The sequence below is a fragment of the Haliotis asinina genome, chromosome 9, assembly GCF_037392515.1.
Source record: "Haliotis asinina isolate JCU_RB_2024 chromosome 9, JCU_Hal_asi_v2, whole genome shotgun sequence".
NCBI lineage: Eukaryota > Metazoa > Mollusca > Gastropoda > Lepetellida > Haliotidae > Haliotis > Haliotis asinina.
Window position 1 is genome coordinate 44,746,080 of NC_090288.1, and position 24,150 is coordinate 44,770,229.

Genomic DNA, 24,150 nt, shown 5'->3' on the forward strand with positions numbered 1-24,150 from the left:
TTTTCCCTACAACCTAGCCCTCCCTGCAGTGCTAAGGCTCTAAGTAGGTTTTGAATCTCTGGTCGACCTTGGACGCCTTTTCAGTTTAAATAGCTTTGTTTGTTACGATCAGAAACTAAGCATTAGGCTAGTTATTAGCTTGCGTATTATCATTCATATTTAAAATGTCTAGAACGGATAACGAGTAAAGAGAAATATTGTGTATAACAGTGAATAAAACAAGCCTTAAAAGTAATTTTATTTGCAAACTTGAACCACCAGTTAATCTGTAATGTCAGTCAAACGTGAAGAGGCTAATATAGAATATACATAGCTCAATTATGGATAGTGACAAACATATCTCAGTCTGTATCATAAATATAGAAAATGATGTAGACATGTCATGGCTTATAACCATGAAGCGTTGGTGTGAGGTTGAACAATACTTCATTCACTTACGGTGGGATCATGATGAATAGGCATCGCTCGTTGTACCAATGGGGACTTTACGCCGCATTCAGCAATATTCAAGGTATATGGCGTCAGTCTGTAAAAAGTTGAGTCTGGACAGACAGTACAGTGAACAATTGGGAACCGATGACGTGTCAACCAAATCAACGAGTCTGACCATCCGATCGCGTTTGTCGCCTCTTACGACAAGCTTGGGTTCCTGAAGGTCCATATTCTAACCTGGACCTTCACGGGTACCTCACATATAGTGATTCATCAGATCACTGTAAGTGGATCTCACATCTAGTGTTCACAACCGGACTTGAAATTAGAACCCGGTCAACGTCCAACACGTGCAAGGCGATGTCTAAGGTGATGTCTAAGGTGATGTCTAAGGTAACTAAAATTCATCTGTTGGTATCCCAGGATACTGGAGGCTAAACCTGTGCTCAAGCTAACCCGGTATATGGCCTTGGTATTTACACTGTGCTTACTCACAGTCATTAGATCATTCTTAAATGACCATCCATGGAGTTCTGCTGGGAACCAGAAACCTGGTCGACCCACGAGCAAAACAACACTGACCACTGATCTGCTGCACTCGGACCACCTGCGTTTGCAGTTTTGTTATGACACTCCCAGTAATCAATCAGTCTCACAGCCTAGAAGCAATTGCATGTCAAAACATTGACAGATTACAGAACTGTCTCGTTTCCTGTTTACGCGGTTCCGTCATATTGCGCAACTTAGTGCGATAACCAGTCCAGAATTTTTAGACTATGCCATGTAACTGGGTGCCTATATTAATCAGGATGATTTGAAAAGTTTAAACACTTGTATATTGCAACGCTACGCTCCGTCTAATCATAGCAAACACGTCGTACTGCGTGCTCTGTCGTACAACGAGCTCTGACAAATGGAAACCTGGAAATCTCAAAACGAGACTCTGCCGCTAGAAACGTTGGCGGTCTGGTACGGAAGTGATATTACATCAACTTCATTGTGAGTTACAGAACCACGCTGAATATACGCAAAAAAACACACATAACAGGTTTAACCATTGAGCCAGATACATTGTGATTTATTTTACGACCTCATCAAACAAGGGCAGTCTGTGATTCCATAGCTGAGGTTTGCTGCCTGAACCTCGACATATTATATAGAAAGACCTTGTTATTTAAGTTTAAACTTAAAATTCATGTGCAAATACCATTTTCTTATGAAACAAGTCATTGGAATTCATTTTGACCTGAGTTGTTTGTGGTGTCAATTTTCACTTTCACTCGAGAAAATTCGGATCGGCCGAAAAGTAGCTCATTGTCTGAATAGGTTAATCAGACTCGTGTTTCGATATGCATCGTACACCATTATTGGTTGACCGATATATCATTCAAGGGAGCTAAAAACTGATCTCTTCGTAATAGTTTGTCTGTGAGTCGTTCTCAACATCGCTGTCCTCGAAAGATTCTATCGTTTCATAAGGGTTTTCCTGTAAGAGGTCCTCAAAATCGTTGTCATCGATGACAGCGTACTCTGTTTCATCTTCCTCTTCCTCTACACTCCCCGGGTCAAGAGTCACACCTTCGGGGACTGGCTGGATATACGAGGCAATGTGGAGGCTGTTATCTAGTTTCACCTCGTCACAGGGACGTCTGTTGTCATCTAGACGCACTGCAGCTGGTTCGAATATCATATCTTCAGCTGCAACGCGGATGTTTGATGTGTCATCAGAACTCAGTGATCCTTCATGGTCATGGAAGCAAAGACTTGTGTAGCCCTCTGGAGATACGCTTGCACCCTGGCAAGTGCCTATGGCGTTACCTGAGCTGTTTAGGTTCCTGTTGCATGAAGCGTCCATTACAAATGGACTGATTTGATCGTCTTCCAAAAGTTGGTCGGAGTTGCGTCTGGAAATCGGAAAATAGCACAATAAATTGTGTGCTTCTGTTGAATGATATCCCCTAACGCTCTCTCGATATGACATTCACACATCAAAGTACTATTTGAAATGATGTTACATGTGTTGACAGCATGGTTATACAAAATAATAACCACGTGCATATATCGGGTGTGTGTGCGTGCATGTGTGTTTGATTAATTACGTTCCTAAGAATGTCTGTCGTCCTTGCCTTATTCAAATTTGCACCTTAATAATCAAAGGGAATGATATGTTCAACGTACGGTCTTCTTCTCCAGACCCAGAAAGAAACCCAAAGTAGTATGGTCATAAGGACAAATCCTGAAGACGTTCCAATGGTCTTCTCGTAATGGCCGTTCTCCAAACTGATATACGATCTCTGAAACAGCAGGTTTCACTGGTAGGCAGTCAAACTAATATAGTCACATGGGGTTTCACCATAAACTTGTATATTAATATTGGAATTGAGAATGCGACCGTATCATTGCTTTCTGCTTTAAAACTGTACATTAAGGAGTAGCAGGTATACTTTAATCTTTGAGCCAGAACCAGTTTTTGTTCTGTTGTACAACGTTCCCAGCAACCTAAGCATGTCGACGAAAAATACGTCTATCTGGTTTGAGTGATCTGTTGACTTGACTGATTACATGACAATTAATTCTATTTAGACGCACTAGTGTGTGTATATAAATATGGTTATATCAAAGATGAATTTCTCCACTAAACTGGGGAAACTAACAACAAACCTTATGTAGAAGAATTGCACGAGGGTCATGCATCACATTTTGAAAAGTTGGAGTCTATCCTTTTGATGGGTAGTATATTACAGACTGCTGTTACAGAGTATTACTCAGCATCACACAAACAAACATTCTTACAAAGGATAAACAGCATCTTATGTCATGAACTAAATTCAAATAATGCATAAGATATGGTGTTAGCGGCATTAGCAAAGTGTCGAAAAGCACCTCTATTGCCATCGTTTGGATCACCGCAATCTTCGTCTTCTCATCTTGATGACATGGGTACAACGGAAGAGGCAGATATTCTCTGATAATTTCATCAGGGTTGGATTCGAAGATCCTATCTAATGAAGAACTCCCCAGAAAGGAGCCGTTCTCCACAGCAGCGTAGAATTGTACGTACGTTGTAGTGTACCTGAAACATAAATTCAACATATGCAGGAGCATTCTGATGTCACTGAAGTCATTGTAGGCCGCTGTCTGTTTCACAGTTGGCCATTCATTGTAAGTGTCATTCATTGTGAGGTAAGACACTCAAATGCTGAGGTCATTTTGTGTTGGCACAGCACTTGTGTTTATTACTTACTTGCTTTCTTGCTGTGTGTTTGTTGTAAACTTAACATCCACCTTTCCTGGAATTTCCCCGAGTTGAGTGATGAGTCTGTTCAAGCCAACAGTCAGGTTTTCTCTATTTGTATGATCGATCTCACCCAGGAGTGTGATGTTGAACAGATCTGAATGCACAGAATGCAGTTCTTTAAAATTGGCAAAGAATATGAACATCTCCACATGATAACAAAAAAAATGAGAAAAATATTTCATTTAGAATGGAGTCATAGGCAGAGTGATCCCAAGTTAAGTTGTGTTTATTGTGCAATAGTTCATGATACTGAAAATGACGCTAGAGTGAAAGAAAACTATCCATAATTACAGCTCAGAGTTGAAAACCAGCAACATATGAAACTCACAACTGATAACTGACTTATAACATTCCACATACCAACAGCATGACTGCATCTTTCTCCTACCCACGCAAACTCACAGATACACTTGAACCGAGTTACCGACAGGAAGTCTGGTGTACAAGTTCCTCTGTTACAAGGGGCTCTGTCACAGACATTAACCCCCTCTGCGCACGTTTCGCCAGTCCACTCCACAGAGCATGCACAGTTAAAAGCTGTTTCGTTTCCGTCACATGTCCCTCCGTTCAGACATGGTGCCAGTGCACACTGGTTGATGATGTTTTCACACCGTGTTCCTGGACAAAGTTGAGGAAGTATGTGACAAGAAACAAGCAGCACGTAATAGAAACCAAGCATGACGGTTGAGTAAAAACTGCGTTTGACGTTGTTTAACCATTGGACAATTATACGCAAAATTTACCTGTGTTATAGATCAAGTGCTTTATCGCATGTTAATTTGCAATACTTGCCGGGGGGCACACAAAGTACATTATCTTGACAACCAGTTAGACTTTGTCTTTGTTTAAGCCTCGATAGCTGAGTGAGTTAGATCGCTGACTCCTCACTCTGAGAGTGTGCGTTCGACGAGATTCAGCGACGCAAACTCCTGGATCCTGTACCAATCTGAGAAAGCGTAATCCCACAATGTTAGTGTAAACGGAACACGATCACCAACAACAAACCTGGGGATGTGTTCTTTCACCCCTTCTATTCAACCTGTTTGCAAACGTTTGTGTTCGTATGACAACTGTTCTTAAAAACCCGATGCTACCAGGTTTTTGAGGGGCATTTAGAAGTCGGTATTCTAATATACGACAAAATGTTATGGATGTCAACTTCTTCTTTATTGTTTTCACGTTTCTGGGCTATTTCTTGCCCCTTCGCCCAGAAACGTGAAAACAATAAAGAAGTCGAAGACATCGATAAGATTTTGTCGTATATTGGATGCTACAAGTATGGCACAACGTGCTTAGTCAAGAGGTTTTAACACTGAAAGTCTGTATAACAACTAATTATAGCTCTCTGCGGCGAGTAATTCAGTAAAACACATTGTCGAACAGAAATTACCTGTTTTACCACAAGGGGCCTTGGATGTTTGGGGAAAAGGGAAATCATGGTTATTTTAAGAGTAGAAATCAACAATAAGCGATGTAAACAAGGTCAATGAAGATACAGAAGTCACTGAATACCGATGTTCGAATCTTGATTCCAAACGATTAATTCAAATGCAGAAAAAGAATGATATGGTTTCATGTATATCATCCTTGGTGTAAGGCATTTTTATAAACTTTATAGACCATTTAATCATTCCAGCGTTTCTTTAAACCTAAATTGCTGTTGGAATTGTGTCTTTTCGTAAATTAATAGGAGATGGTTTCAACTCACCAGTGAACCCCTCCATACAACTGCACAGAAAACTTCCGAGTGTATTAGTACAACTACCCCCATGCTGACACAAGCTGTTAATTTCAGTGCATTCGTCGATATCCTGGTCACAGTTGTCTCCCTTCCATGCTGCAATTTCACGATTGAAAGGAACTGAATATGCTTACACAAAACGACATATATTACTCAACTCTCCGGGGGTGACAAAGTGCAACTTAGGGATTTTGTGGTTTGAGGGTGAGTGAGTGAGTTTAGTTTTACGCAACACTCAGCAAAAACCCAGCTGTATGGCAGCGGTCTGTAAAACAATCGAGTCTGGACCAGACAATCCAGTGATCAACAGCATGATCATCGATCTGCGCAATTGGGAACCGATGACATGTGTCAACCAAGTCAGCGCGCCTTACCACCCGATCCCCTTTAGTCGCCTTTTACGACAACCATAGTCGCCTTTTATAGCAAGCATGGGTTGCTGACGTGGTTGGAGAGAGGGGTGGGGGTTGGGGGTTGGGGACTGGGGGGTGGGGGTGATTTATGGAGACGCATAAAAATTCCTAAAATAAAACTCCCCCGCCAGCAAGTTATGCACAACACCACCACCACCACCCCGCCAGCCCATCAGTTATGAACGGTCGCTATGGAGAGAAGATCATTAATAGACCTCGCTGGCATTTAGAGATCAAAAGCTATTCATAAACATTTGGTAGATATCGTGATATTTATCCCTAGTGGAAGTTCCATAATTACGTGTGAAATCCGCATAACTGATATCCCAAGACTCAATGTATGAATCGTTTTGTAATCTCTAGTAAATTATGATGTTACTTTCATGAGCAATCCCCTATCATATTTCAATGAGTGAAAGTGAAAACATACATCTTTACCAAGGAAGGAGCTCGGGCACACACGGTATCCTGTTTTCAGCGTGCTTTCGCATCACATCACAAGGCTATGATATAATGCAATAAGCGGACATAATTACAGTTGAAAAAACTAAACCGGCCGTAGTAACTATCTATGATAACGTCAGCTTTCTGAGCAAACCTTCGAAGCACATTTTAGCTCCTGTGTGCGTGTGACACGTGTAGTGACTGTGGTCAGGAGTGGCCTTGCAGTGTCTCTCACACGCTGACCCATACCAGTCCCGGTCACAGTAGGCACGCACCTCAATCTTTAACCTGGAAATGAAAAACTCGTCGTCTCTTTTATCGACTAGACTGATGCTGTAATTTCACAACACACTGAATGTGAAACTGTGTTTTTCCACACGCCGGTCACTTGTATGTTCAGAAAGTCCTCGCTTTTAGTAGTGACCATTTAATGCTTAAATGGATAAAACGAGAGTTTGCATTGTGTTTCTAGACCTCGTTTAAGATGGAGCAGTTAGCGTCGTAATGGAGAACAAATACAATCCTGAGCACTGACACAGTCGGAGTAATACAGAAACATTTACGGCCATTACAAACAGACCATTGTATCGAGATCCATAGATCTAGATCACAAAGCTTTTAAATGTCCATCTTAACAGCAACTTGATTGAAAACATGAACGTTTCTCATTTACGTTATCATAACTTTAAGAAATATAAGGAGTTTTCATCACTAAATAGTCAATATTGTTTTTTCCTGTTCATATGAATGTGTCTATACCTAGCCTTTTGTCTTTTACTAAGGATTCATTTGGTGCTGTTTATTTGGTGCTGTTTGATGCATTTATGACTAAACATGAAGAATTTCGTTTTTATTGATCCCTCAACCTGATTCTTCCTACTTGTATCAAAATCAAAATGTGACTCACTTCGTTCTTCCCCAGACAGTGTATGGGATATATACAGCTTCCTGTTGTGTAGCGGCGGCTTGGATGTTGATCAGCTTAGAGAGTGTGTCCATGTGGTCATCACTGGAGATGTCATCGTTGTCATACACTTGCACCGTTATTTTTATCGAGGACTTGAAAAGAGAACATGTACATGTATATTCAAACATGGCATTGCTGATTAGGCCATAAGCGGCAATATTCTTGATAAAATGTGGATGTTATGCAAATCAATCATTCATTAGATTGTTATTCTCTGGGTGAGTGAGTTTAGTTTTACGCCGTACTTAATATTCTAGCTATACGGCAGCGGTCTGTATATAATCGATCTCTGACCAGACAATCCGGTAATCAACATCACGATCATCGATACGATGTCATGTATCAATCAAGCCAGCGTGACCACTGTCCCCGTTAGTCGCCTCTTACAACAGTCATGACTTACTGAAGATCAGTTGTAACCCAGATCTTCATGGGTTCTTTTTCTTTGCATTAGGCCGTTGTTTAACACAAAAGTCAGTAATATCATGCTATCTCGCAGTCATGTTAAGGTCAAGTCTGTCAGACATGCCGGTACTGACCCGTGAAGATCCGGGTTAGAATTGATCTTCACTACCTCATGCTTGTGAATCGGGTGGCCATGTTCACTGAATTGGTTGTCATGGTATCGATCCTCATGCTGTTGAGGATTGTCTGGTTCACACCCGATTATTCACAGACCGCTGTCATATAGCTAGAATATAAAGTACGCTTACTCACATACCGGATGCTATTCACACAATGCCGACTCTGAATTAGTTTCAAATTTGGGCAATACACCAACCGGTATTGCTTTGGGTACGTGTACGATGAAAGGATTCGGTGTTCCTTGAATGTTGCTTCCAAACTGGATTATGTCATGGTTGTCTATATAGTGTGTGGTCGTCTTGTAAACAGAACACGGCTTTCTTTCGACAGGGCTGGAATGATATAAGGTGATATAATAGCGCTGTCACAGTTACTGCCACTCTGTACAAGACAAGACATACATTTAATGCATATACTAGTGATGAAAAGAAAGTATACAGTGTGCCTGACCAAACTTGAAAAGAAAAGGATATATAAATGAACATCTGCTTATTTTAAGAGTATTCGTGAGATCAATTTTCCAGCAAACTACACTGTTTCATTTCATACAAAGCCGAAAGTTACCGTGTGACTGACGTTGAAAGACACGTGGTGTCATAGTCTGAACTTTTACACAAATCAACATGGCGTTTTTTCTGCGAAATCTCATCAATCACTAGCAAATGTGACTACCATTGGGCGTGATCAGTCAATGGTGTACTCTCGTCGTTGAGCGTTACACGTCTACAACACGTCTCCAGCGTCGAACTCGCTTGCCCGTGTCAATCGACGATGTCAGATGTATTCCGCGGTCGGGCAAACGTGTTCGGAAGCCATTCCATATTCGCCGATACACTGTTTGTCGACAAATATAGCGTCATGGAGTCGTTGCTTACAAAACGAATTCTCAGATGAATTGTCAGGATACATCGATCCTCACCAGGCGTTGTCGAACGTGGTCGACCGCCTACACATGTGAAGGGCCGGGGTAGAGTAAGACTTCAGCAACCCATGCTTGCCATAAAATTCGACATTGCTTGTCGAAAGAGGCGACTAACGGGATCGGGTGATCAAGCTCGCTGACCTGGTTGACACATGTCAACGGTTCCCAATTGCGCAGGCCGATGCTCATGCTGTTGATCACTAGCTTATCTGGTCCAGAGTCGATTATTCACAGACCGCCGCCATATAGCTGGAATATTGCTGAGTGCGGCGTAAAACTAAACTCACTCGCCTATGTATGTTAGACGTATCGCCTGTTTGACGTAGTCGTTGCATCAGTCTGATGTCAATTTCTGGGGCGCAGCTGAAGGTTCTGGCAATGACGATATGGTTTGGTCCCTGTTGGGCGAATTCATTTCTTTAGCGTGTCACATTTTTTCTATTCTTTTTACTACTGTGGTGCTGACGTGTCGCGTAGCCTGTTTCACACCTCAGCATGCACGTACATCTCATCATACATCAGAAAAACATCGTATCTACGACTTGTTTCGAGGTTTGTTTCCGGAAAGGATGATTTTTATGTAATATTTTCTTTGGGGCACAACGTTATGTAGCCAGTATGGTTTTCAAAGAGAATGCCATACAGATTTCGCGTTACATACAAGGTTCCGCTCTTCATACTGAAGTCTGAGAAAGAGCGGTGTAGCTTCGGTACAACTGATAGTTTCATTTTGTACAAACATTTGCTTACAAACTATTTTGAAAATATGTGATAATCCAGTTGTTATACTGTGATTGAATGACATCTTTTCTATAAATTCTTCCTACATTCATTCTTAATTTTTTGTTTATGACGGATCCGATATGACGTAAAATGCTTATTCAGTCATTCACTCAAAATGTGTTTCACTTACTAGTACATTTGGTATTGAAAAATTAAACGTTCCTCACCCATCAATGCAAATGGTAAACTTTGGGTCGCACTTGTCATAACACGCTACGCGTAGATAATTGTCACAACAATCCCCACTAAGCTCTTTGCCATCTGACCAGTAACCGATGAGTCGAATGTCCAGTTTGCCGTCAGACGTCGAACGCTGTCGAAGCAAGAAGATAACTTTCATAATTAGACCATAAATTCCAATATAATGTATTACTTGTCTCAGAAACACAAACAGTTCCAAAAAACTGTGCTCAATCCATTTTGGGAATAATAACATGGATGGGTCAAGTCAAGACGATACTTACTGAGGAAAGGTTTGTTTGATTCAGCCTAACCTGGAATCTTGATGCGGTGAATGATTGGGTGGGGTGTGGGATGTTAAATCATCAAAGTGGGTGACCGATATCTTACCTTGTACAGACGCTTTTGAACATGATCTTTCAAGAACATTATACAATAAACATTTCTCTTTGTTCCTTGATTAACAGTTTACTGTTCTATTAAAGTCATCACTTTTCAAGTTTACTAATAACATTGCTTTCCGCGTCGATAACATCTGTGTATCGTTTACGGATAGGTGAGTGAGTGAGTGAGTGAGTTTAGTTTTACGCCGCACTCAGCAATATTACAGCTATATGGCGGCGGTCTGTAAATAATCGAGTCTGGACCAGACAATCCAGTGATCAACAACATGAGCATCGATCTGCGCAATTGGAAACCGATGACGTGTCAACCAAGTCAGCGAGTCTGACCACCCGATCCCGTTAGTCGCCTCTTACGACAAGCTGAGTCACCTTTTATGGCAAGCATGGGTTGCTGAAGGCCTATTCTACCCCGGGACCTTCACGGGTTTTACGGATAGGACATGCACAGGGAGTAGACAACCAACCAACCAATTGTGCTTCCTTTCAAACTAATGTATGTCTCTCTGAGTTCTATTGTGGGTTGGCAAAATCAACACAAGTATGTTAATGAAAGTTTCAAGTGTATCGGTATTATAGTATCGTTCAGTTTCCAGAGCAAATTCCCTTCCACTGAATTAGCCATCAAAACGTAACACAATATATAATTACTGTTTCATATGTAAATACACAACAATAGAGTAAAAATAAATAGAGACAACCTTGCAAGGGAATGATTACAAGGTTCCAGTCGTCGTCCTTCTTAATGCAGGGCAGGACATTCACGTATGTAATCAGTATGTCACGAAAACGACACTGTTATATTGAGATATATGGACGCTTCCTCTAGTATTTTAACCTTAATTTCTACGTACCCTTATCATTAACAGCCAAAGAAGTAGCATCACACCTTGACGTCCTCCCGTCGCCTTCATCATAAAAGTGCTTAAGAATAAGGTTTGCCACGGGCATCGGCTTTGGATTGTGTACCAAATACAGTAATATATGTACCGCTGTCTGACTCATCTAACGTGTGTTCACCACTTCCTGTTAATTGATGGCACTTGTTTGTATTCTAGTTTCACTTCTACCCTATGTTCCTACGGTATAAAGTTAGGTTTCGATGTGATTGCTTCGTTCAAAAATCCATGGAGTGGTTCAGCAACTGAATAGTAAATAGAGAAACGTGTAAATAGTGTAGGTAAACGATGTATTAAGTAATTTAGTAAACAAATAGAGTCTGCAACGAACAAATCTGTGATTATGTGAGGATATTTTTGTTAACAGCTGTGACACGTTTTCATTACAGTATATTTACTTGTCCATATTGTCATGTTTCGGTTTGATTGTTTCTTGCGGAACTACCACGGTGTCAGTCAATGGGTGTCAAATGTTTAAGAGAAGCTTGTAAATAATGATTGTCAATAATATATTGAGTAACGCAGTATAAAAAAGTCTGCACCGAACAACCATTTAAATTCATATTGTAAGGGTCAAACTGACCATGATCCGCGTAGTCGCTTCTAACGAGAACCATCTGTTTCTTGGGACTCCTTGTGGCACTATTGTAATAACTGTACCGATAAAACATGTGGTTAACATGATACTGACAATAATGGTAGTGCCAAGAAGCTATGTTGAAATGTTGAGTAGTATTGTAAGGTATAGTGTGCATAAACATAACATGATGATTGATGATTGTATCTCTTTGACTTGTATTTGTGAAATATTGCATCAGTTTCGCAGAAGAATAGCTCAATACAAGCACACAAAGGTACGTGTTATTTCATTACAAAAACTAGTTTCAAACATGACATAGCGCCCGTTGCGAACACGGATATCAAGCGGAAATCATATATGCAAGGAAACTTTAAACATATGACTACACACATATAATGTCTTACATGTACATCCTACTTTTATGTGTCATCTTTCTTGAGTTAATTATACATGGAAATGTTCAAGCATTCATTTCAACAGACCTTTTCATGTAAGAGAAAATTCTCTTGATTTAGTTACTTGTTGAATAGTAAAAGAACTCAAGTCTGTAATAGAAAAAAATGTCAGTTCTAGACATTATACAAGGAAATTTATAAAACCTCATAAGCATGGATTGAGTGAGTGGGTGAGTTTAGTTTTACGCCGCACTCAGCAATATTACAGCTATATGGCGGCGGTCTGTAAATAATCGAGTCTGGACCAGACAATCCAGGATCAACAACATGCGCATCGATCTGCCAATTGGACTAATCCTGTTAGTCACCTCTTACGACAAGCAAAGTCGCCTTTTGTGGTCTCTGGTGCATATGTTGTTTGCCATATTAGCTCCCTTGTATAACCCGTTTTCAATTATATAATTCATATCTCCAAGCTTCATTGTTTGTAAGTGGTAAACGACTCACATTAGAACGATGTCCTCAGCTGGTAACCCATGTTACTTTTCATACCTTTTACTCACTTTCAAACTAGCATTGGCATGTGCATTAATTTCATATGCACATACACATAAAAGACACCTGGAAACATTACATACAAAATACCAGAGAATAACCAGTCATAATTTTTAGAAATATAGTCCCGTGACGAACGCACGCTTTAACCAATAGTCTACCCCGCCGCGCCAGTTTGTGTGATGGGTACAGTATCACTTGTGACTCGACAAGACACAAAAATCTATTCGTTATGGCTTTCATTCATACTCAAACTGAACACGGCCTCGTTCGTGCAAAAAGACGGAAACAACAAGGGAGAACTCTCTTTCCCATAACACTGTCAAGCAAACCTGCATTAACTCGGAGTGCCATATGCACTGGTATCATTTCCTGCAAGCCACACAAGGTTTTTATTTTTGCACTCAGCAGTGTTCCAGCTCTATGATGGTGATCTGTACCTAATAAGTCTGGACCAGAAAATTCAGTGATCAACAGCATGAGCATCGATTTATACAATTGGGATACGATGACATGTATCAACCACGTCAGCAAGCCCTACTAAACGACCTTATTATTCACCTGTTGTGACAAGCATTGGTTACTGAAGACCAATTCACGTGCAGTTTTCAAGGTTAACGTCATGTCAGACAGAGACAGGGAAGTCAGAACTATTTTCGTGTAGCGGCGGGTGGTAAGGGGTAGGGGTAAGAATGGGATACAGTTAAGTTTGCATATGAAAATGAAATGCTCATTATGTATAATACCCTAACATGCTGATATCCAGAACAACACATCATTTCTGTCTTAATAGCGTGTCATTGTCTGTCCAATTATACTTTTCAAGTTAAAACTGAAATCATTTTTCGTACCGTGTCTTGAGATTGGATTGTGGGTCTTGTTTAACGCCACACTCAGCAATATTCCAGCTATGTAGCGGTGGTACGCTGACAGATTATCCAACCTAATAACCTTAATAGATGCTTATTATGTTGATCACTTGATTGTCTGGTTCAGATACGATTATTTGCAGACCGCCGCCCTATAAGTTGGATACTGCTGAGCGAAACTTAAAACGACTACCAAATAAACATTATTAATTAGGATGGATTCGGTAATGTAACTGACAGAAGCGGTCATAAAATATTATGACTTGTGTCTTGTGACACTCTGGTGGGTTCACTTGTTGCAAAGTGCCCATGGACCGTCCAAAAGTCCGAATGGAGAAGAAACTGTATATAAAATATATCCTGATTTGCATAAAGTATTTCCACAAACACTAAAGTAAATACCTTTGACCTGGAGCTCAATTGAATCATTGTCTCGAGGTCTATCACACCGAAAAATACAGAATACTAAATTGCAGGCATCTTTTTCAAATTTCGCATACTAAACAAAAAAAAGTAATAAATAAACAACATAAAAAATGAAAAAAAAAAAAAAACTATATATCGTTTAAAAGTCAAAAAGGAACTCAGACAAAGGTCCAAAATAGGTAGACACAATCCGGCTGAAGCGAAACCTTGATGAAATATATCGTACAAACTCTAAAGAGAAATATAGAGGAATACGAGATGCTGATCCTGTTTTGACTTTTCACGCTGAGGTACAGTCCTTGCAATCATCATGCGCTTAATATTTGATGTCTACAAAGCCTCGATGTATATGTTCTGTGTCATTTTGTTTGTTGAAGTAAATTACACTGGAATGTCCTTCCGTAATATCATATTCCATTCAAACTCGTTTCTTAACTTATCATTGTGTTACGAGTGTGTATTTCCTGTATATTTTTGTTATCAAATCAGTAATAATTATTATTGTGTCACAATGTTTCGTGTTTTGAATAGTAAATATCATGGGTCACATTTCGTTGTAATACCTGGTCAACACTTTTAGCATTCTGGCATTCCGGAATTTGTCTGTTCCTAGTTTTGATATTCACTTCACTTTGTGAACATATATAAAGGCTGGTTGCCGTGTTGCGGGCGACACACACACTGACATTCATTCATATTTGTTGGATATACTGCCAACACGCTTGAAATCCCCTCAAGGCCTGAGTCTACATCATCTGTTGTCGCACCGTTCGCTGTGTTTACATTCTGCCATTATAGTTGATTCTCTCTCACACCAAGACTTTGGTGAGTTTGCTATATTGTATTTTGTGACCCACTGACTTAGATTTTGTCTCTCTTGAAATGTATTTGTAATCAGCATTGTTATTTTGACTTATGACTCTGTATATCTTGCTCTCGTCATATAACAATAACATGATTTGAACGTAAACAACTTGTCTTTGTTCTGTTTTGCTGGTTTACAAGGGGATTTCTTAAATTGTTGTCACGGTAAATTCTTAACCGTAACAATTGTCGTCATGCAGGGTTCGTTTCCCCACATGGGTACAATGTGTGAAGCCCATTTCTGGTGTCCCCCGCAGCGATATTGCTAGATAATAGCAAAATATGGCTTAAAATCATACTCATTCATTTAATTTCTTTCCATCACACATGCTTAATCCACAGATAATGCGCCCCTGTGATTCCCAGTAACGAGGTCTAGTGTGACGGAGTTAATTTTTTGCACCGATTTTAGAAATATTCCATCAATATCAATACCACCAATTGCGCAGATCGATGAGTAAATCAGTGGATTGTCTGGTCCATTATATACAGACCGCCGTCATATAGCTGGAATATTGCCGAGTGCGGCGTAAAACTTAACTTACTCACTCTTAGATATTTCTTACAGGTAACGTTTCACTTTTCGTCCCTAAATGTATTAATGATTTGATGTTAATCCCCTTAAAGTGGCCATGACCCAGGTTCGATTCCCCACATGAGTATATATGGTTGGAGCCCATTTCTGGTGTCCTCCGCTGTGATACTTCTGGAATATTGCGCACTCACTATTTACATTTGTCTTCTCATAACCATGAAATAATTTCAACGCGCACTGAAAAGAACAAACTTTATTGAAATGTGTCATCCAGTAGACACATAACACTGTTCAATACGTATTAAAACAGTCAAGTAAATATATACAAACAGTAAAAATATACCGAGTATTGTTAGAAGTGTTTGTTCTGTAGAAAGGTAAATATCATGTAAACATGCCACGAATTCTCATTAAATACTCTCCGTGAACTGCGTTATTGCTGCTGTAATACAGCCTTCGACGTCTAAAGCGTCATGAATGGCAACGTCGCCACTTCATTCGTCAACACTCGACCCTCACGGTAACCCAGAAGGAGACACGTCAAAAAACCTTTCAGGAATAAATTTCTGTTTCACTTTCGTCTTGTACATAAAAATACTCCAAGATACTGTTGACTGTGCAACAATCCAAACATGTTGTCAATACTTTTTCATTTTATATAGTTTATCGGAGACTTGTGCATAAGCTTTGACGCAAAGGTAGTCCCACGAGATGACAAGCGTTTGCTCTTAGACGGGTCCCAGTCTAAAAAATGTCTAGATGGACCCCAATGCCTGTTCGGTTGGCCCTGGAATAAAATGAATGTCACGAATGTCACCCGTGTGCATTAATGTAGAAATAAAAGGGATCATGCCAAGTGCTTATAAGACACAGCTGAACATAAGTATTACACTGCATTGGTACAAACAGATCAGATTGTTTTCATCAGCCACAATATTACGGTTTGTGACATACGGAACCACTCGTGTTATTCCGGAAGCGTCGGTAGGAGATGCGGAAATGAACGAATGGCGACGAATGACCAGCGACTGCTATAATGACACTCAGGGTCATTTAACATTATCATAACAGTAGATTCAACAAATGTAAATTTGCGCAGATCATGTGCTTATTATGTTTGAGCGAAGCCAAGTGCTTAGCCTAAATATGTCAGTGGATTTGATAATACAGTGACCGTGTGTCACTCGTCCTTGAAAATTCTCAATACCATAGTGTAGTTGTCACCTGTCTTACACGCCACCGTATGAAATAACAATCAGACTGACCACGGTGGACACATTCAATATATCGATCTCGGTGCTATCAAATAAATGAAGTTAATGCACGAATTTGAAAACATAGCACTGGTTTAAAGGGGCACTCGTCTTTGCTTTCTTGACTGGGTTTGCATAATATCATTTGTTTATGGGACAGTCTGTTTCATAATCTCTTCACAAGGTAACAGTGCATCATATAGATATAGGGAAGGAATGGAAGAGACAATTTACTTTTGTACCATACTAAATATTTACATAATAATAATATAAAAATTGAAAAGGCTTCATATGAGTAAAAATGCGATTATGCTAATGTAAAATATGATCATGAATTGAGGTTTGCGTGAATCTGAAAAAAGACATTTTCATGTTTCGAAAAACTTTTTTTTACATTTTGTTGGAATATATGTAATCAGTATTTATATATTATTCAAGTATATATCACAATCATATGAACATCACAAGTTCTACACTGAAACACAATTATATATCACTAAATTGGTAAGATGTGTCACGTGGTATCAAAACTACATTTCAACGAAACCCTGTTAATCCAAACAACACAATGAATGGGATAGAGTACAGCGTTAAGTATCGACCTTTATAGTATTCACAGTGGTTCGGATTAAAGAGTATTCATTGTAAAATGATTTATGTACATCTGTGGATTATATCTGTGAAAAACAGCAATACAACATAATATCTGCATATATTATAAAAGCAATAATGATCAGTTGGCAAGAAATACTTTAGAGGTCATGGTACGCATGCCCAAAGCGCCCTTAACACACAAGATGATCTAGATCTTTAATAGTTCCTGAAAAGCGACCGTAGCGTTAAGCTGGCCGTAAGTCCCATACTTTAACATAGATTTACGACTGTCGCAGCGCTACGATTGCCTTGAGGAACGTGGACCCTGGAACTAAGGTTGCTCCGCGGAGCAGCACGCGAACCGCCGTTTCGCAAATTGATCTCGGTGCTAAATCTATGGTTAAGTAGAGCAGTCACGATCGTCTTGGTGCCCAGATCCGATTTGCCGTTCGGCATAAAGGCTTCGCACCAAAAAGAGATCTTACTACTACAATTATCGAAATTTCCACAGTCTCAGAACAACTTAGAGCTACAATCGCTTTTAAATGAGACACTTGTCCCTCTGTAAAGGTTAATTACAGTAGACGCTACAGTAAGTGAAAAAAAACTGTTTTAGGTCCCGCCCTTTCCGTATTTATATCAGTAAACAAATGCCTGTATAGATCTCCAGTAATAACAAACTAAATTATTATTGACTTGAGCTCACTATAACTGAAGTAGTCATAACACTATGCACTTTGGTAAGACAGAATAAATGTAGTTTTGTGTGACGTCAGGGTGAATATTTTCTTCACGCCCATTTAACGAGAAAATACGGTAGACTAACGCCAACAGGAAATTGGACAGATAAGTGAGTGGATATTGTTTTACGCCGCCTGCAGCAAGATCATGGTGGGGGACACGAAGAACTGACTTCACAAACTGTATCCATGAGTGAAATCGAACCCGGTCTCTGGCGTAACGAGTGAAAAGCTCCATGTTCTTCCCACCGTCTCTAAAACGCCTTATAGTAGAGCAAAATCTTCCAACGCGATCCCCGACCCCAACCCATCCCCTCACACAATGTTGTCCGAGTCATTATTGCCTCATATGATACAATCCCGGACACATCGAAATTGTGACATTAAAATATATACATAGTCGTGTTATATTATTATTCCTGTAGAAAGAACTATTTACAATAAACATATACTAACGAGAAAAATAAAGCATACATCTTTGATGGTGGCTGGACTGTAAGCAAAACCCAAAGTGGTTGAAAGATGGCGATGTATGCTCTACGGTATCCTAGTGTGACATAAGGAGTTTGTAATTTTCTGGCCACTGTTTCTGGCCAAGTAAAGTTGTTATTTTTCTTTCAAGTCTAATTTTCAAGTGTACACCTTTGCCTGGCGATTTGTATTATTCAGTAATTGGGCAAACTTTGTAGCAGATGTTCAGTTCGCCCGTTCCTGCAATATGTTTTATACAGTGAGTTAAAGTAATGTTCCATCAAGAATATTTCCACTCCATAACAGAACATGTTATGTTAGACTATGCAAAGCGTTTTCAGAACGGGCAACGTACAAAAATATGTAATTTCATCACAAGTTCCAAATTGAAAATAAACGTCTCTCCAACTCTGTCTTTTCGTATAGAGCCATACCGATACTTATATATATATAAATAGCGTCGAACCTGCAACTGTTTAGATGAGACATTCCCTAGTTACATGGGCCCAGCAATATTATCAAAAATTCTCATCACGCTTCACTATAGGTTTTCCTGATTTCTTCTTTGATTTTGTCAATGTCGTCCTCGATGTCACTGTTGCCAGCAGAGACGTCGCTGACATCACCACCGGCGCCGTCACCAGCTGCAATGGCCGCCTTTTGTTGGAGGACCTCGTCCAACTCCTGATAGTGATTCTCTGCTCCAGCCTTGTCCCCTTCTAGGTCATTAAAGTCCGTGTAATCATTAGCTCCTGCTTCGCAGCGGGTGTCCAGAGTGGCCAGATTGCTGTTCTCGTACTGACCAGCGCTATTGCAAAGAGTGTTGGGTTGTTTTGGAAGCGTGTCATACTGCACTGGTTGGCAGTAGGGGTTTGCTTCATCGCTGCAGGCGCCGCCAGTCGCCAGTACGCCATTAGCCGTAGGTTCGCCGTCAAAAGCCTGATCGTTGTCCTGTCTTTGCATATTCTCCTTGTTCGCCTCGCGATACAGAACATTCTCAAAAGCCATGTGGTTAGGTTCTGCGTCCATCACGTTGCTTTCGCATCGCATCAGTTCCTTGGACTTGTCTCTGGAAATTCAAAATATTTTATTAAGCCTTGGAGGATAGTTAGCGCATACAAAACTTTGGACTCATTGCTTTCTTGCCTTGACATTAACCGTAAAGGGTAAATGCATGTTGAGAGATTGGTGCAGAACTGAAAGCCATTATTAGTGAGTGAGTTTATTTTACGCAACGTTTAGCCATCATCAATCAATATCACGGTTGGGGACACCAGAAATGGGCTTCACGACAGTCATTATTAAAAACCACGGAATTCGATATTGTTAGCTGTGATTGGCGTAGTCGGCGAAGGAAATAAAAATGAATGTCATCACTATTCAATTCGCTGTATATTTCGTTCCTTCAGTGACTCATAATATATACTTATATCAATAACGAACTATACATTTGTCTTTTCTAATTTGACAACATGTTCCATTCCAATCTCTTTATATAATAAGAGCCGATTACCCACTGTTCAGTTCCGTGATCAATACTTACGATCGTCGTCGACGGATGAGGATTATCGCTAAGAGGATCACCAGGATTACCGCTATGAGGAGAGGAAGAACGATCGCATACCAGTTACTGGTCAGCCAACTTTTCTTCCGCACCTGAAAAAGTAAATGAGTACGTTGCATATAACAAATCCCACCAAAATTACGTCGGAAGAAACAAGACATTAGCTACAGCTAGGGTTACGATCAGGTCACAGAATTCGAAGCTAGTTCGGCAAGGGTGGAAATCGGACTTATACAGAAGGAAGTGAGTTTAGTTTTAAGCCACACTCATCACTATTCAAGCCATATATCTGTAAAATAATTGAGTCTGGCTCAGACAATCTAGTAATCAGCGGCAAAAGCATCGATCTACACCACTGGGATATGATGACGCGTTAACCATTTTCACTCAGTCCCGTTAGTCGCCTCTTACGACAAGCATGGGTAACTGAAGATCAATTCTAGCCCGGATCTTCACGGGTTACGTAGGAGGAAGTGTTTAATGCCGCCTTGAACAGTTAGACAACAGCGTCTAAAGGTAAGAGACTGAAGGAGGTAGACCTAATTGTGCCAGACGTTTACCGCAGTTGTGAAAAATATTTTGAACGCGTGACAACCTCAACTTCTGTTAGCCCCAGTGTTCCTGACTTGGGTCTTGGTGGGTACAGCGGAAGTGGTAGATAGGGGTTGATGTCGTCATCGTCGTTGGTGGTAAATATGCGGTTGACAGCTTCATTGTCCAGAACTGTCCCATCTGCAAGCGACGAGTAAAATTCCACCCGTGTTGTCGTTATTCTGAAACGAGTGAGTGAGTTTAACTTTACGCCGCAGTCCGTAATAGTTTTAGCGATATGGCGCTCAGCAGTATTCCAGATATATGGCAGAAGTCTGTCCATAATCGGGTCTGGATCCAGTGATCGACAACATGAGCATCGATCTACGCAATTGGGATACGAAAACATGTGTCAACCAAGCCGGCGATCCTGAGCACCCAATCCCGTTAGTCGCCACTCACGACAAGTATAGTCGCCTTATGTGGCAAGCATGGCCTATTCTATCCCGGACCCGGATCCGGGTCCGTTGTTTGGACAAGGACATTAATATTTGAGTTTGCAGGTTTTCATCGCCTTCTATTCGTCCTGACGTTACTTGACATATGGTTACGCAGGTGGTGAATAAAATATTAACAGGAAAATCTGACATGGCGTCACCGAAATTGATCATCAAAAATAAAATTAAAAGGGCATGGACGAATCACTCACTCGCTGTTGATTGGTATTGTCCTTGTGTTCACCTTGACGTAAACCGTTTCCGGAACACCTCCAAGGTTTTGTATCAGTTTGATCAAGCCATTGGTCAGATTGTCTCTATTGCTGTCGTCGATGACTCCCAGGAGCGTAATGGCGGCGGGATCTGAGCAAGGCAAACAAAACAGAGTGAGTGAGTGAGTGAGTTTAGTTTTACGCCGCTTTTTAGCAATATTCCAGCAATATCACGGCGGGGGACACCAGAAAATGGGCTTCACACATTGCACCCATGTGGGGCAAACAAAACAGAATCCAGTACATACAACATAAAGGTCACAACGGAACAGGGCTCTGTAGCTCACCTATCTTTCAGGACAATTATTTAAAATGTGGAATCATTGAAGGGCATTTAGAAGTGATACACATAAAGGCAAGAGTTTAATGGATGACAGCTTCTTTTTTGTGAAGGCTCATGACGTTACGAAGTATGTTCTTCCTCCTTCATCAAGTGAATGATGAAGGAGTAAGAACAAACTTCAAAACGTCGCGACCCTTCACAATAAAGAAGCTGTCATCCATTAAACTCTTGCCTTTAAAGTGTGGAAGGTAGTACAAGCATGAAGACGATTCTGTGAATATCTTTTTACTGATTTATGAGTAGATGAATAATTATAAGTAGAGGGCTAATGTGATGCCAAGTTCGAAGTTTTAATAAATATACGAAATGAACTTACTGTATATTATTGTGTTATAAGGAATAAAATAGTTGAAGCAGATAATTAATTTTCATATCAGATTCATAAATATATGGTGGTTAAACCTAGTCAAGGGAAAACAGCAGCAATGACATTTTCAATGTGACTGCCATGGTGTATACAGACACCTCTGCTGGTGTCAAATGCATAAATCGTCATTATCATAAACCCAGAAATTCTGAGAAAAAGTAGCAAAACTACCCAAAAGTAGGAATGTGAAAGCCCAACACATCAAAAGCGCTACAAAAAATGATTTTGTGTTGGAAACACATCAAATTACAAATGTGACAAGTGTTCACAGAAAAATTACGTTTTTAGTCTGATGATACTGCCCTCACCAAAACGCTAACTATCACGGAAGTTAACATGTTAATGCCCAGGCATATTCCAAACGGAAATAGTGTCCCTGTAACTTGATGACGGTATTAGTTGAATAAATATGACCTTGAAACCATGTAGTGATATTGAAAAAAATGATACACATGCAGTTTTAGTTTTAAAAGAAAGTATGAAAAAATTCTAAGTTGGGTGGAATTAGATATATAATTCTTTACCTGCATCCTATTTTCAGAAAACCTCGGAACAATCAAATCCAAAGCATACATGGCTTAATTATTCTACCATCAGGACGATGCCAACCTAGAGTAGAGAGCTGAACTGCCTGATATGTACGTTTGTGTGTGAAAGATTAGGGCTTAGATTGGTTTTAAGTTAGTTGTGGTACGTCGCATTCAGCAATATTCCAACTATACACCTGGAAATTAATCAAGCAACACCCCAATTTTTTCTATTGGAGCAACTTTGAAGTGTTCTGACAATCAAAATATGCCGGGTTGATATAGTTTGACACTTTTTTATTCAACAGACGATCTCTGACAAACAACTTAAAGGGAAAAAGTATCAAGACTTTGCTTTATTGCAACGAAATCCAAATTCTTAAAACTGTCTTAAATTCATGAAAAAATGGACACAATTTACTATTCATCCACAGACGTTGTTGTCAGGTGTATTAACACAAATGTCACATGGAAAGAAAGAACAGTCATCTGAGAGTCTGCACACCGACTTTCATCAATATCTAGTGTGTCCTCCCTGCGCACGCACCACCGATTCCAGACGCCTCCTCATTCCTTGGATGAGTCTCCGGATCTGATTCTGGGGGTTCCTGTTCCACTCCTCATGCAGGGCAGCCGTCAATTCGTTGAGATTATGGACTGGTGGGTCTCTCTGCCTCACACGACGGCCAATAAAGTCCCACAAATGTTCAATGGGGTTGAGGTCAGGGCTCATGGCAGGCCATGGAATTCTGTCAATTGCATTTTGCCGCAAAAAATCATTTACAGCATGCGCCCTGTGAGGTCTAGCATTGTCGTCCATAAATATGGGTCTCGTTGCCAGAGGATGGTTCTCAAAATGAGGTACCACAGCCCTGTCAAGAACCTCCTGTTGGTAACGAACACCGTTAAGGTTGCCACGGATGGTAATGATATCCAACTTGCAGTTCATGGAAATGCACCCCCATACCATAACGGAACCTCCCCCAAAGGCCACAGTCTCCTGGATGTTCCGTGGAGCCATTGCTGTGTTCCTCTGCCTCCAGACCCGAGTACGACCGTCCACCATGTGCAGCAAGAACCGGCTCTCATCTGAGAAATGGACCTTCCTCCAAGAGGCAGTGTTCCAGTGCAAACGGTCATTACACCAGGCCAGTCGGGCTGCCTTATGGGCTGGAGACAGTCTGGGTCGCTTGATTGGCCTCCTTGCCCGGTATCCTGCAGCTTTCAGACGATTCCGAACAGTCCTGTTCGAGATGGGTCTCCCTGGAAGCCACTCCTGTCTCAACCGAGAGCTCGAGTCGAAGGACCTGCGCCGTACAAGTCTCAGTAAAGCTCTGTCCTCCCGGACTGTGGTCTTCCTGGGTCTTCCTGGTCTAGGCAGGTCTTTAACTTCATTAGTGGCCCGGTATTTTTTCAAAAGTTTTGAAATTATGGAATGATGTCGTCCGATTTGAGTCCCGATTTGTCTTAGAGACATACCAGCATTCCTCATGCCGATTATTTGCCAACGAGTGGCCTCTGATAATTTCCTACGTGCCATGACATTGAAATGAATGAAAAACCGAATGCAATCGACAACCTGCGCTTGTAAACACCCCAGGGAAAAAGTGCATTTTTCGAAAGTTGAGGTTAAAGCAATGCACGTGCGCTGTGCAAGCTTCACGCGCGTCATATCAACCCATGAAAAGCTCATGCTGTATGT

General features: G+C 40.6%; 2 protein-coding genes across 3 annotated transcripts in view; both read right to left on the reverse strand.

Annotated features, from left to right (window-relative positions):
* Window positions 1–1,481: 1,481 nt before the first annotated feature.
* LOC137296210 (uncharacterized) lies at window positions 1,482–11,127 on the reverse strand. The gene is made up of 11 exons (XM_067827944.1): window positions 11,021–11,127; window positions 9,753–9,898; window positions 8,077–8,212; window positions 7,236–7,387; window positions 6,483–6,616; window positions 5,439–5,567; window positions 4,091–4,348; window positions 3,677–3,824; window positions 3,316–3,505; window positions 2,611–2,726; window positions 1,482–2,336 (listed from the first exon to the last, which is right to left on the reverse strand). Exons 1-11 carry the CDS (start codon window positions 11,081–11,083, stop codon window positions 1,829–1,831), a joined length of 1,980 nt encoding a protein of 659 aa, XP_067684045.1. The 5' UTR covers window positions 11,084–11,127; the 3' UTR covers window positions 1,482–1,828.
* Window positions 11,128–15,527: 4,400 nt separating this feature from the next.
* Window positions 15,528–24,150, reverse strand: part of LOC137296048 (protein jagged-1-like) — a 31,023-nt gene continuing 22,400 nt past the window's right edge. For both annotated transcript variants that reach the window (XM_067827693.1, XM_067827694.1), the window contains exons 8-11: window positions 21,152–21,302; window positions 20,507–20,684; window positions 19,891–20,003; window positions 15,528–19,416 (exon numbers count right to left, since the gene is read on the reverse strand). In XM_067827693.1, coding sequence (XP_067683794.1) covers window positions 18,879–19,416; window positions 19,891–20,003; window positions 20,507–20,684; window positions 21,152–21,302 — 980 coding nt within the window. In that variant the 3' untranslated portion in view covers window positions 15,528–18,878. The remainder of the gene's footprint in view (window positions 19,417–19,890; window positions 20,004–20,506; window positions 20,685–21,151; window positions 21,303–24,150) is intronic.

Coding starts and splice junctions, on each gene's coding strand:
- LOC137296210 (XM_067827944.1), bottom strand. CDS start 11,083: ATGATGAAGGCGACGGGAGGACGTCAAGGTGTGATGCTACTTCTTTGG. Junction 9,899..11,020: donor TTTGGCTGTTAATGATAAGG/GTACGTAGAAAT, acceptor TTGCTTCGACAG/CGTTCGACGTCTGACGGCAA. Junction 4,349..5,438: donor TTGTATGGAGGGGTTCACTG/GTGAGTTGAAAC, acceptor AACTTTGTCCAG/GAACACGGTGTGAAAACATC.